The 13,553-nt window shown below is 43.7% G+C and overlaps 1 protein-coding gene across 1 annotated transcript in view; it reads left to right on the forward strand.

Moving 5' to 3' along the window:
* The first annotated feature begins 1,307 nt into the window (after positions 1 to 1,307).
* kif3ca (kinesin family member 3Ca) overlaps positions 1,308 to 13,553 on the forward strand; it is a 24,196-nt gene continuing 11,950 nt past the window's right edge. The window contains exon 1 of the mRNA XM_083790187.1: positions 1,308 to 3,146. Coding sequence (XP_083646313.1) covers positions 1,752 to 3,146 — 1,395 coding nt within the window. The 5' untranslated portion in view covers positions 1,308 to 1,751. The remainder of the gene's footprint in view (positions 3,147 to 13,553) is intronic.

The raw sequence follows: 13,553 nt of genomic DNA on the forward strand, positions 1-13,553 counted from the left end.
CGACCGCTACAAACTGTCAAATCTCAGTTTCTCTGTGAAAGAACGGATGAGTGACGGCTTTCGATGGTGACGTATGTCGATCAGTGTCGGGTGCCTCTATGTATATGTTTATGTAATTTGTAAATTGATTAGCGGTATACTGTGGTTACTTTGCGTATGCCCCGTTTGATGCGTATGTATCGTAGCAGCATATGACGTCAGGTATAACTAGCTCTCAATGATGACGTAATAAAGATGTGGATTAAAGGACCCAATGCCAGGGTGTAATTGGTTTTTGATGGTGACGTAATGACGATATGTTTTAGTGTCGGGAGGATTAAAGGTAATGCCCCTATGTATACATGTATGTATGTATACATGTATGTAATCTGACACCACTGCCATATCAAGCACAAGTAGTCATTACGTCATACGCTGGCACGGCGCATACACATCAAACGGCGACATACGCATCGAAGCACTGTACGAAAACTATTACTTGCGCGCTCTGCTTGCGCAAGTAATGACAATGCAGGAGTCCTTCAGGATATGTGGTAGAAATGCAGAAGACCCCTGCAGGATCCAGGAGTGCCGGCAGCCCTGGCCTGTACAGGCTGACAGTGACAGCCCATATCTGAACCACAAGGTGGCAGTTCATTTATAAGATTGTGAAAACAAATAACTAACTAATACACAATTGTAGGCCTACTTTTTGTTTTGTGAAAAACATTTTATTTCTCTAGTGGCACTGATAACTATGTGAATTAAATTAAGTGTACTTTAACTTTGATCCAACAGGTGATGCTGTTGTGTCATATTTTCTGAAGTACCGGTAGTCAATATTCAATAATGGTTTATATAATTGATATTACACATTGCAGGCAGTAGGACACACACAAATACACAGCAAAAAAGTGTCCGATCTATATACTAATTGTACATGTTTTGTTTGTCAATAGCGTTGTTTACTATATAGGCCTATAAACAGACTGAGAATGTGGCTAATCTGGCTATGTCATGATTCAAATGGCCTTCTTTTTCCATTTTTGCCATCTGTTATGGAATAGCCTAATGCTTTAGCCGGTCTGATATCAAATTGTAATTGATCAATAAAGTGGAATAAATATCAATTTGAAGGATTTTCTCAAATTCCGTCCCAAGTCTATATCAAAACTCCATATCCCATACTGCTTTGCGCTGCTCCGCAGTGATGTGGGGTGTGGCTGAATGGATGTGCGTGGAGGAGAGGCAGAGTGTCTGTCTGAGCGCAGCGAATCCACTCCTCAGCATCCAGTGAGCCGACAGAAGCAAAGAGATGCGGACAGCGGTCGACTACAGCTGACCTAAAAGGCTCATTAAAAAGAGGACATGCCACAAGACGTCGGAGCACCAATGAATTTGTCGGGAGTGTGATGTTTTGTCAACGAATGCATTTGGCCACGGGGACGGGGTGCAATGGAACGTCGACATAGTGCGTGAGAGCTTCTGACCGTCAATTTCTTTATCAGTAGAAATAATTATAAGATAATTAGCAAGGCAACCGATCTATGCTATTAGAACGGGTTATTTTGACCACGATGAGATAACCCCGCGAATACCCTATTTATTATAGCGATTTAATGGCCAATGATTACACAATTCATTGACTGAAAGACAGGCCATTTATGCTAATTACAAAACAGTAACACCGGCGTTCGTGGCCCTGTTTTTGTTGGTGGTAAATATACAAATAGCTTTATTTTTCTTCACAGAGGAAAATTGCCTCAACAATCATGTCTAAAAACAAGAGCAGCGAGTCTGTAAAGGTAGTGGTCCGCTGCCGCCCGTTAAATCGAAAAGAGGAGACGAGCGGAGAGGGGATTGTACAGATGGACCTAAGACTGGGCCAAGTGGTTCTACGGAATCCCCGAGCACCTGCTTCTGAACCACATAAAACATTCACCTTCGATGCAGTTTACGACTCAAATTCCAAACAGCGAGATCTGTATGACGAGACCGTGCGACCGCTCATAGATTCTGTACTGGAAGGCTTCAATGGCACCATCTTTGCGTACGGGCAGACCGGCACGGGGAAAACATACACCATGCTGGGTGCATGGCTGGACCCAGAGACACGGGGCGTGATCCCTAATGCTTTTGATCACATCTTCACCCACATCTCTCGGGCCCAGTCTGACAGGCAGTACCTGGTGCGGGCCTCTTACCTGGAGATCTACAGAGAGGATGTCAGGGACCTACTGGATCCCAACCATGGCAAAGCCAGGGCCTTGGAGCTCCGGGAGAGCCCTGACACAGGGGTGTATGTACGTGACCTGACATCATGCGTGTGTAAGAGCGTGAAGGAGATTGAGGAGGTGATGAATGTGGGCAACCAGGCACGGGCGGTTGGGGCAACGGACATGAATGAGCACTCCTCCCGCTCCCATGCCCTGTTCCTGATCACAGTGGAGTGCAGTCAGCCCGGGCCTGACGGGCGGAAACACATCCGCGTGGGCCGCCTGAATCTCGTGGATCTGGCAGGTAGTGAAAGGCAGGCCAAGACAGGTGTCCACGGTGAGCGCCTGAAGGAGGCTGCTAAGATCAACCTGTCCCTGTCAGCCCTGGGCAACGTGATCTCTGCCTTGGCAGACGGGCGCAGCAGCCACGTGCCATACCGGGACTCCAAGCTGACCCGTCTGCTGCAAGACTCGCTGGGTGGCAACGCCAGGACTGTCATGGTGGCCACGCTAGGCCCTGCCCCGCAGCACTACGACGAAACCCTCACCACACTCCGCTACGCTAACCGTGCCAAGAACATCCAGAACCAGCCCCGGGTCAACGAGGACCCCAAAGATGCACTGCTGCGGGAGTTCCAGATGGAGATCTCACGCCTCCGCGCCCAGCTCAACCACAGGAAGGGAAGGAGCAAACACAAGAAGGAGGAGGTGGGCAGCAGTGAGGGATGGGACGGCGGCGAGGAGACCGAAGGAGACGAGGAGGTGGAGAAGGAGGCGCAGGAGTATGTGAAGCAGGAGGAGCAGAGACTGGAGCGGGAGAAGAAGGCCATCGGGGAAGACCACTCTCTATTGGCCGAGGAGAAGCAGCAGCTTCTGGGAGAGAACCAGAGGATGATGGGAGACCTCCGGAAGGAGCAGGAAGCCACTGAGCAGCTGACTGCCAAGTTCAAGGTAAGGGCCGCTTGAGGAGAACTATGAATGAAGAGCTATGGGCAGCTGCTCTCTCTCACTGTAAAAGTTGTATTACACTATTCTCAGTGTATTAAACCAAACCACCAGTGCACTCCCAATAAACATATCAAAAGCGGTCAGCCATACATCATTAGGCTTTGTTACACTACTCACCATTCAACAACAAAAATACCAAATTCATTCTAAGCTCCCTGTACAAATACTTTGCTAGGGACTTGCTAAGGAAACATAATGGGATAGTGGGCAGCGGATGTTGATGTCGAATGAACCAGGCCCTTACTTGTGTTACACAGACAGACAGACACACGCACACACATGCACGCGCGTGCGCGCGCGCACACACACACACACACACACACACACACACACACACACACACACACACACACACACACACACAGAGGAGATTCCTGTAATCTAGGGAGTAAGATTAAGAATCTGTGAGATAATTGTAAAATAATCTGCTGAACTGCTAAAGAGGGGCTTCACAGACAGTCCTTCCTGCCTAATTACAACAGAGTTGTATTTACATGATTTAGAGAAACACCATTATGTGTGTTTACTTCTATAATTATGTGTTGTTTACCAGTAGTGTGGTTGTGTCTCACTTTCCTCTACTGTCAGTTCTGTCATTATATGGCTCCATTTTCTCTTTCTCCCCTTTTCTATTTATTTATGTCTAGTCACACACACACACACACACACACACACACACACACACACACACACACACACACAGGGCATCAAAGATTGAGTCAAAGCTACTTTAATTAGCTGCTCTGATTCATTCCCATATTCAGTCAATAAGTCGCTCATGCAGAATGAGAATGACTGAATAGCTAGCCTGCAGTCTATTATACAGTAGCTAGAGCCTGGTTTTGCTAACACCAGACACTGCTTTATCAGCTAGCTCACAGCCAATTTGCCCATTAGCCCTGGAACCTAATATGAAGAGAAGAAAAAAGAAAGAAGTGTGCCTAAAATCACCATATAGGAAATACTTAGCTCAATATATTCTCTACGTCTAGGAAATAGCACGAGACAAGCTGATGTATAGGATTCATTTGGCTTGTCACTTCTTGCTTTTTTCAAAAAAGGAAGCACCAATAAGGCCAAAAGCACATCATTATTCACGGCAGGCAACAAACAGTTCTGGTCCTCCAGGATAAAAAAGATACAAATACCGGTACTTCTCTGAGAATATTAGTCTTCTCCTTTTTGTCCCTGTATGATTGAGGGGTTATCACATAATTAGTTTCTCTCATGACACTGCAAGGATAATGACTGTATCAAACCGTTTATGATCAGTGCCTACAACTCAGAGAGAGTGTCATCATATTAGGTCTTTGATGGCAACTGTGGAACTAGATGTCTAATGTTGTCTGATGTCAACAACCTCCCGTTCTCTCTCCTTCCCCTGAGGAGGATGATTATGTTGGAAAGATATTTCCTGCTTTTGATCACGGGATGCTAGTAGTGTAGTAGTGGTAGAAATCCCATTTTCACGAGTAAGGATGAATTGAGTCTGTGACCAGAGTTAGTGCCCAAAGTGCACTCGTGTATCAAATATTTCAGATCAGGATGAGTCTTTAGAGTCGACTCCCAGATGACATGCTTAAGATTTGCATTTCCTTTTTATATCTTTGCTGGCCTTGGACGGAATCCTGCCACAACTGTCCTCCCGAGTCTCCCTGTCAGCTCTCCTGCACAGTAGTATCCTTCCTCATTGTTATCCATTTGTAACTCCAAGAGCGAGAATGGGTCCATGGTCCATGGGTCCATGACTCCATGCATGTCCATTTATTGGGTTAAATATTTAGACTACAGAGTCAAATGAACACTCAGGACTTACTGTATAGTATCTGTCTCAACAGTACAGTAAGAACTAGAAATGTACTCTGTCGACGTGCCAACTTGCGCCTTGCACACAAGTACTGCTAAAAAGCAACGCTGGGTCTTAGAGGGTTAATTAGCTAACTAACGTTCTAAATCCTTTAGACCTGTTATTGACCTTATACCAACCTTGAAACGTACCTTAGTTACGTCACCATCAACAGCCAATAAGGGACCACCATTCTTACCCCAACATACATACATAGTACATACCCAGCCGATCACCAAACGTAACTTAGTTACGTCATCAAGAATGGTCCCTTGGCCGGTGGACAACACCGACATACTTATTGGCCAGTGGACAACACTGACATACCTGTACATACCCAGCCGATCAAAATACTTGCACGCTCTGCTTGCGCAAGTAAATACCAGTAAGACGCCTGGGGGCGAGAAGCGACCTCGCCCTAAAGGGTCATGTGCACTGGCCATATATGGAGCGTGTCTTGAGTGTACAGGGTTTGATGAGGTCAGATCAACATATGGAATGTCAGAACAGGTCAGCTCCATATATAGAGATCTAAGGGTGGCAGCAGTGGCTTGAGTGTACAGGGTTTGATGAGGGCACAGGTAGGGCCGGGTCTTAATTTTCGGGCCTGTTGAGAACTCAGGCCTGTTGAGTTTAAATAGACAGGTATCAGTCAAAACGGAGACACCGAAGAGGAAGGATGGATGGGGAAGGTTCAACATATGGAATGTCAGAACGGGTTCTGACATATATCCATATACTAATATTGATGACATCAGGGATCTCCATGGCCTTAATTGCGATATAAAGGGTACTGCGTATCTAGTGTTGCGTTATCTAGCATCAAAGTACACAGTCAATGACCTTTTATTTAGAACAGCGCAATCACTGAAGCAGCACGGCAAGCTTGTACAGAACTGAATGCGTAGATGAACATCTTTAAAGAGGTCTTCATTTTCTATCAATTATTTATCCATCTTAATCCTATACAAATAACGGTTAACCCATTATTCCCAGGAAGTTTCAGAATCACAGTAACAGACCAAAATGACAGAAACCAAGGAAACAACAGCAAGCCAGGGCTTCTAAAGGAAATGAGTCACATGGTCAGAAAGGGAGCCCTTCAGATCTTTAATTCTATTACCACTGTGTATTATTGGATAATCCATATAAACTCTAACTGAACCATAGAATCCAGGCACAGAAATAGAAAAAGATCAATCAACATGGAGATAAAAAAAATCACACCCGTGTGAAATGAGGGGCACTCTTATCATCGTACATCATCATGACGTAAAATAGACACTATGTCTATTTGCTCACACTATGACGTAAAACTTTACATTCATTGTCAATGGGAGTTTAATGTATGTGTAAGACAAAGTTTGTGGACAGACACCAAAAGCTGGATATAGGAGGGGCTAGCGCCCCTAAAAAAAAAGAAAAAAAAAAAAAAAACAATACAAATGACAGTGCATATTAATAGTTACATTGACATCACAGAAAAAGAAAAATACAAAGGGTAAGTAAATAAACAAATTAATTATAAACCAATTACTAAAAGAGAAATGGAAGGGGCTGGCTTTCTGAAGACTGAAGGCATGTGGAAGGGTGTTAAAATACTCCAGGAAAGACTGCCACAACCTTTCACCATTCGATCATGCCTCGAATGTTGGAGAACATCTCGGGTCTTCTCAGTCAGTGAGGTTTTAAAAATACTCTGTCACCCTATGTCATCTTCCCTATGATTGGCTTAGACTGAAGCTGACCCACCAATCATGGCCAGCAGCCTGCATTTCCCTCTGCTCTTTTAGCTAATTTGATGGAGGTTGCTAGGCGGGGAAGCAGATATGGTACAATGGTACATTACTACATTTCAAATTATATTGGATCGAAGCTCATGTTAGACCCCTAACCATCTCTCTATACCTCATACCTGCTGTCCTTCACACATGCAGATACACGCACACCACACATATCACAAAACCACTCACTAATTCATGTGCAACACACTGTACACCGACACATACGGTACACAGTACACTACACACACATGCACACACGCACACACACACACGCACACACAGTCACAGTCACATACAAACACGAGTAGGTCAGGATCCAAGCTTTTCATACGGAGTTCAGTCAGCTGGTATCACTGCAGGGAGGCATGGGCTAAGTTGCCTTCGAGGTGCACCTCGCCATCTGTGGAATGAGGCCGACGTTAATGCAACTGTTGTCGAGCTTTAGTTGGAGCTTCATTAGCAGTCGGGATGTTGAAATGTCAAAATTGATACACAAAGAATAGTATAAACAAAGTAGTGGGAAGGGGTAAAAGGTGCATGTGTAATACACTACTACACATAAACACACACTGTACGTTCCTGAGTGTTAATTTAACTCAGAGTGTTGGTCAAAGAGTCAGATCGATGGCTGGCACCAACAGGAAGGGTGTATCCCAGCTGTAAACTGGCGGTTGGACATAGTGGCTGGTATGTCATCTGGGGTGCTCTGTTCCCTTTAGTATGGCAAAGGGATCATACATGACAGCTGACCTTGTGGTCTGAGTCTGACCTCTCTGAATTGTACGGAACTGTATGTATGTATGTGTATCTAGGAGGGATAGGCAAAAAGAGAACTTTCAACCACGCATTAGATCAGTTAATAAAACGAATGAATTTAATCGATTATTACAAATTGATTATTAATAATAACAATAGCAAAAGTAGACCACAACGAGCCGCTATGTGTTAATCGATAAATAAAGGAATAAAGGAAATCAATAGAATAATAGTTAATATAATCAATAGCTTAGTTGGATCTCCCTCTAAATCTCCATTAAGCTAGTGCTTAAGTGCTTAATGGTGCCCATAATGCCTTGGGCTGATGAAGCAGTAATGATCTATCACTGCAGTAGCTGTAGGAAGCCTCCTGCTGAGCAGGATGCTGAGTCTGTCCTTACTGAAAACTATACTTAGAATCATTTCTGGGTCACAATCAGTCTCTCTTTCTCTCTCTCTCTCTCTCTCTCTCTCTCATATTCCCTAATTCTGTATTCGCTTCACCTTCTCAGAGTCTCTGTCACCACTTCCTTTTGTTTTATCCTTAATTGTCTCCGCTAGGCTGCCTGGCGAGAAACTACTGTATGTTTTGCACCCATCCGTCTGTCAGTCTGTCTGACAGACACATTTTGTAGAAAACAAATCTGATGCGGATCTGTTCCATTTTCCATATTATGCCATCCTGATCGGCTAAGATTGGCTTCCAAAGATTGCAGGATTGGAACGTTTTGAGTTAAATGCTTCAAATCATTGCGCAATTTCTGTGAGATTTTGCATGCACATTCCTACTAGGCAGAGGAACAAAGGCCACCCTTTTCACACTGGCCTGTTATAGCACCACAAGCAGATTGATTGATTGATTGATTGAAGTATTTATTAACAACTCAATTGTTTACAAGAGGGTCCACCATTTTCAATTCATCATAACATTTAGAGACGTACAAACTATTTTCGGCACACGACACTAAACCAGCTTAACGATATGACTATACAACAACACAACATGCAGTTGTTAAGTTATAATAATAATAAAAAAACTTTATTTGTATAGCACCTAGCACCTAGTTGCACTAGGCTCTGATTGTTAGCAATCTGCAATACAATGCTTCAGAAAGATGTAAGAACTGAGGGCACAGTGTATCCTGCCAGCTGGATTTCAACCAATCACAAGACATGGACAGCAACAATAGCCATTGTCCCATGGGAAATATGGTCAGCATAACACACAAACCAGCACACACGCATGCACGCACGCACGCACGCACGCACGCACGCACGCACGCACGCACGCACACACACACACACACACACACACACACACACACACACACACACACACACACACACACACACACACACACACACACACACACACACACACACACACACACACACACACACACACACACACACACACACACACACACACACACACACACACACACACACACACACGCTCGTGGGTAGAATGATTCTGCTTCCTGTTTATATAGCAGCCTTCCTGTCTAATTACATGAACGTGGAGGAGGTGTGTCTGTCTGTCTAGGTGTCCATATACTGGCAAACAGAAAATAGCACATCACTGCTCTCCATCTTTCAGCATGGAAGGCTGCACCACTGAAATATTGATGGATCAACTCTGTGTGTGCGTGCGCATGTGCGTGTACCGTGTACGTGCCTGCCTGTGTCTGCCTACCACCATCTCTCTCTCTCTCTCTCTCTCTTTCTCTCTGCCTTTTTCTTAGTTCTTAGTAGTCCATTAGGTGAAGAGAACATGGCCATTAGTGCGTGTCAATGAGGTTCAGGTTTCATGTTGTATAGTTCCTATTGACAGCAAAAGTACAGACCAGAGTCGAAAACATGATCAGAGGTCTCTCTCATTTTCCTAATCTCTCCTTCTCTCTATAGACTCTCACAAACTGCATATCCCCCTACCGGTCCCCCCACCCCCACCTCTCTCTCTCTCTCTCTCTCTCTCTCTTTGTGTCTCTGTCTCTCTCTGTCTCTCATGCTTTGCTTCCCTTGTGCTCACTCAAACAGATAACTGTGCAGAGTGTGCACACACTTAAACACTGACAATGGACAGTAGATGCTGCAATGTATTTATAGCTCAGTGGTTCCCAGCAGGCCTGGCTTTGCAGTGATTGGCTGGCTGATGCGGACAGGGAAGGTGAACCTGCCTTCATCTTCATAGGTCACAGGCACATACAGTACACCCATGCATGTGCATACACACATGCACGCTCACACACACCAATCAATTCATATTTAGTGTTTTTACATAGACCATGATGCCCTAAAAGTGACCAAAATCTTCTCAACAAAGCCATTTTATTGTACACAGTGTTCATTCATCTACAGTATGTTTAACTCCCAATAGTACAAATCGCAGTTAAACAATGCTTAGGGTTTTACTGTGCAGGCAAAGATAATTTGTGAAGTAATTAAATTAGTTTGTGGGCTGTGCACATTTTATTTTACGAGAAAGACCATACCATATCTGTTAAGGACACTACTTCCGTTAACTCTTATAATGGACAGCTGCAAGGCATTATAGTCTATGAACACTGAAACCACTAGATAGTTAGTTGGCGGTGGGAGCAATTACATTCAGACACAACATTTTACGACATAACCAAAGACTAAGTCATTTAGATCAGGGATTGTCTTTATAATAATAATAATAAACAACAAAAACAACATTAAAACAGGCAGGCATCTAAAACAATAGGACAATGCAAAGAGCATAAAACAGTGGCAAATCAGGGAAGGACAGTGGTACAAAAATAAGAACAGAGATTTTAAAACTCTGTGTCTTAAAGATGTCTATAGGGTGCCCGTCTGAGCTGCAGTGGTAGTTTATTCCAGGACATTGGCCCATAAAAGCAGAAGGCTGCCTCACCATATTTCTTAGTAGCTGCATGCACCTTTTTAGGGAGTTCGGGAAGGCCAGCAGTGGAGGACCTAAGGGGGGCAGTTAGGGACATATCTATATCTAGGCAAACAATCATGGAGATAAGCTTTATAAACGAGTAAAATAATTAAAAAATCAATCCTAAAAACCACAGGGAGCCAGTGTAGTGAGGCTAAAACCAGAGTAATGTGATCTCTCATCTTAGTTTTTGTTACTTAAAACTCTAGCCGCCGCATTTTGTACAAGTTGCAATCTGTCTGTTGTCTTCTTTGGTAGGCCAGAAAAAAGGACATATAGTCAAGTCAAGAGAAGACAAAGGCATGGATAAGCGTTTTATGTCCCCATGATGCCACTACTGTACGTACTATTGAGACATAACATCATGACGGCAATGTAGGGCTGTAACCATCGATAATTTTTGAGTGTTTTTTTTAAACACTCAAAACGGACTCATTAATTGTGTATCAATGAATCGACTTACCGAGAGACAGCCCTCCTGGAGACTGGACTTACCACCGCAAAAATAGTTAAAAGGACTTTACTGCACATGTAGTAACTTGCAGGCTAACAATAGCAAATGATTGGACAGGGAGGCCATTCCGTTATTAGACTCGGTCTTGTTTTTAAATACAGGAGATCTCTCCTGATATTACACCTCAATTTACTGTGTGTGTGTGTGTGTGTGTGTGTGTGTGTGTGTGTGTGTGTGTTTCAGGGAAGTCTAAATATAGACAGAATGACATCACTAACAGTCAGCCATCTCTCATACACAAGGTCTCTGATTCCCAGTGACTCACATCACAACCCTCTCCTCCCTCATCTAATTTATTCTTATTCTTTATTCTACCAGTGCTAACTCTCACACCATGGTGTATGAGGTATGGTGTTGCACATGCTCAGTTGCCCTCTAGGCAACTGAGCCAGCCAATCAGCCAGCCACCCACCCACACTCCCACAGACACACAAAGCTCCTTAATGAAGTGGTTGCACCACTTAAAAAGAGATGCCTCATTGGCCGCTGCAGTTCGTTGGAGCCATGTGTATTGACGTGAGGGCGGAAGTGCGCCGGAAGGCACGCTACGCTATGCTGCCACTCAAGTGACTATTGGCCAATAACTTCACGTCTTTTCCGGGACTTGTCAGACCCGAACATAATGGTAGGCTATGCTCCGTGACGCAGGCGGAAGCTTCTTGCCCTCACTTTAGTACACATGCCACAGAGCCGAAGGAGGCGTCTACCTTTACATCTATGGAAATGCCACCCTGATTTTTCAATGCAAAATGCCAACATGGCTGCCATGTGAATATAGTCTATTAGCTCAAGGCACAACACATGGAGTTTGACTAAGCCCAGGTGTGACTGCTTAACCACTAAAACTGAGTCATGCTGATGTTGACCCACTGCAAAGTGTCCACTCTTCTACACTAAATGGAACAGAGACAATTATCAAAAATATCACATTAATTAGTATTATCTAACTATCAATGCACCAAGTCTCTCTGTGTGTGTGTGTGTGTGTGTGTGTGTGTGTGTGTGTGTGTGTGTGTGTGTACGTCTGTAATCCACATAACTCGAGAACCGTTCGCCCCACCGACTTCATTCGACACACGCGTTCCACAACCCCACAGGACTGCTGACATCACTTCTGACATCACGATGACTTGACCAGCTCAACAGAATGATTAATTGCTAGCGGACAAGTACCGTGAGGGAAAGTTGAAAAGAACTTTGGAGAGAGAGTTAATGAAGTGTTTGAACAAGGAGTTGAACAGGGCGTGAAACTGTAAAGATGTAAACTGGTGGGGTCCGCGCAGTCTGCCCGGAGGACCTTGGCCTGCTGGCAGCGTGCACATTAAGATATACGACAAATTTGAAGGCCGAGCTAGTACTTTACGAGATTGGCTGTTGGCAATAAATATCCTTAAAACATTAGGTATCTTGTGAGGAAATGTCTGTTTGTAGCACCTATACATGACAGACCTTTTATGACAATATGAATCTGTTAGTTGCCTCAATGTTTAATTTAGCTTCGGAGGATGATTGCGGAGTTGTATAGATAATGATCTACTAGTAGTCTGGCGACTCCAGTTGATGTAACAAGTTGAAGTTACTGTGCCGCCCATCCATCGCACGAGACTCTGAGTTATTTTTTACTGCTGTTTATTAACACCACTGTGCTGTAAAACACCGTAGAACTGACATACAAAACAAAACACACAAAACATTAACTTGGGACATATTGTTACATTCACTATAATACATAAACCTTCACAAACAAATACAATACTGACCACTTTGCCTGCTTGCACATGAATGGGGGGGGGGGGGGTCGACTTGGATCCTTCAGTCTTTCTTGAAAACCCACTTTGTTTTCTCTTCTTTTCTCTATTTTACTTTACTTCATCTCTTGTACTTAACTTAACTTTCTTCTGCTTTACATTTTACAGTTCCCTTTACTTCGTTCACTTCACTTCTCTTAGTTTACTTTACTTCTCATAATTTACTTTACTTCTTCTGGTCTACTTTGCTTTCTTCCTTCTGCACATAGCTCTCTCTCTCAGTGATCTGCACAGTGCACTCTCCTTCAGTGTAATGAGACTTCTGCCCTCTCTCACTCACAAACAGGTGTAACCAACAAGCTTAATTATCAGAACACAGATGCAACCAAGACACATAATTGAAAACCCTCAACACATAGAATACACTGAGAGCGCCCCCAAAAGGACACATAGAGAAACATGAAAACCTTGACATGGCTGCAGTAACAGTTATGATGCTGATTTATTTCACAATAATCTTGGGTTGTGTGACATCAGCAGGGTTGTTGTGGGAGCCTACTGTGGAAATTAGTATTTACCAGAGTTTCTCCATATGACTTGGCATAGAAAGATGAAATTAGTATTTACCAGAGTTTCTCCATATGACTTGGCATAGAAAGATGAAATGAGTATTTACCAGAGTTTCTCCATATGACTTGGCATAGAAAGATGAAATGCTAAATTCCAAACTATATTTGACAGTGTACATTAATTGACATGTGGTCTCAGTA

The sequence above is a fragment of the Protomyctophum parallelum genome, assembly GCF_964188405.1.
Source record: "Protomyctophum parallelum genome assembly, chromosome: 19".
In the NCBI taxonomy this organism is placed as follows: Eukaryota; Metazoa; Chordata; class Actinopteri; order Myctophiformes; family Myctophidae; genus Protomyctophum; species Protomyctophum parallelum.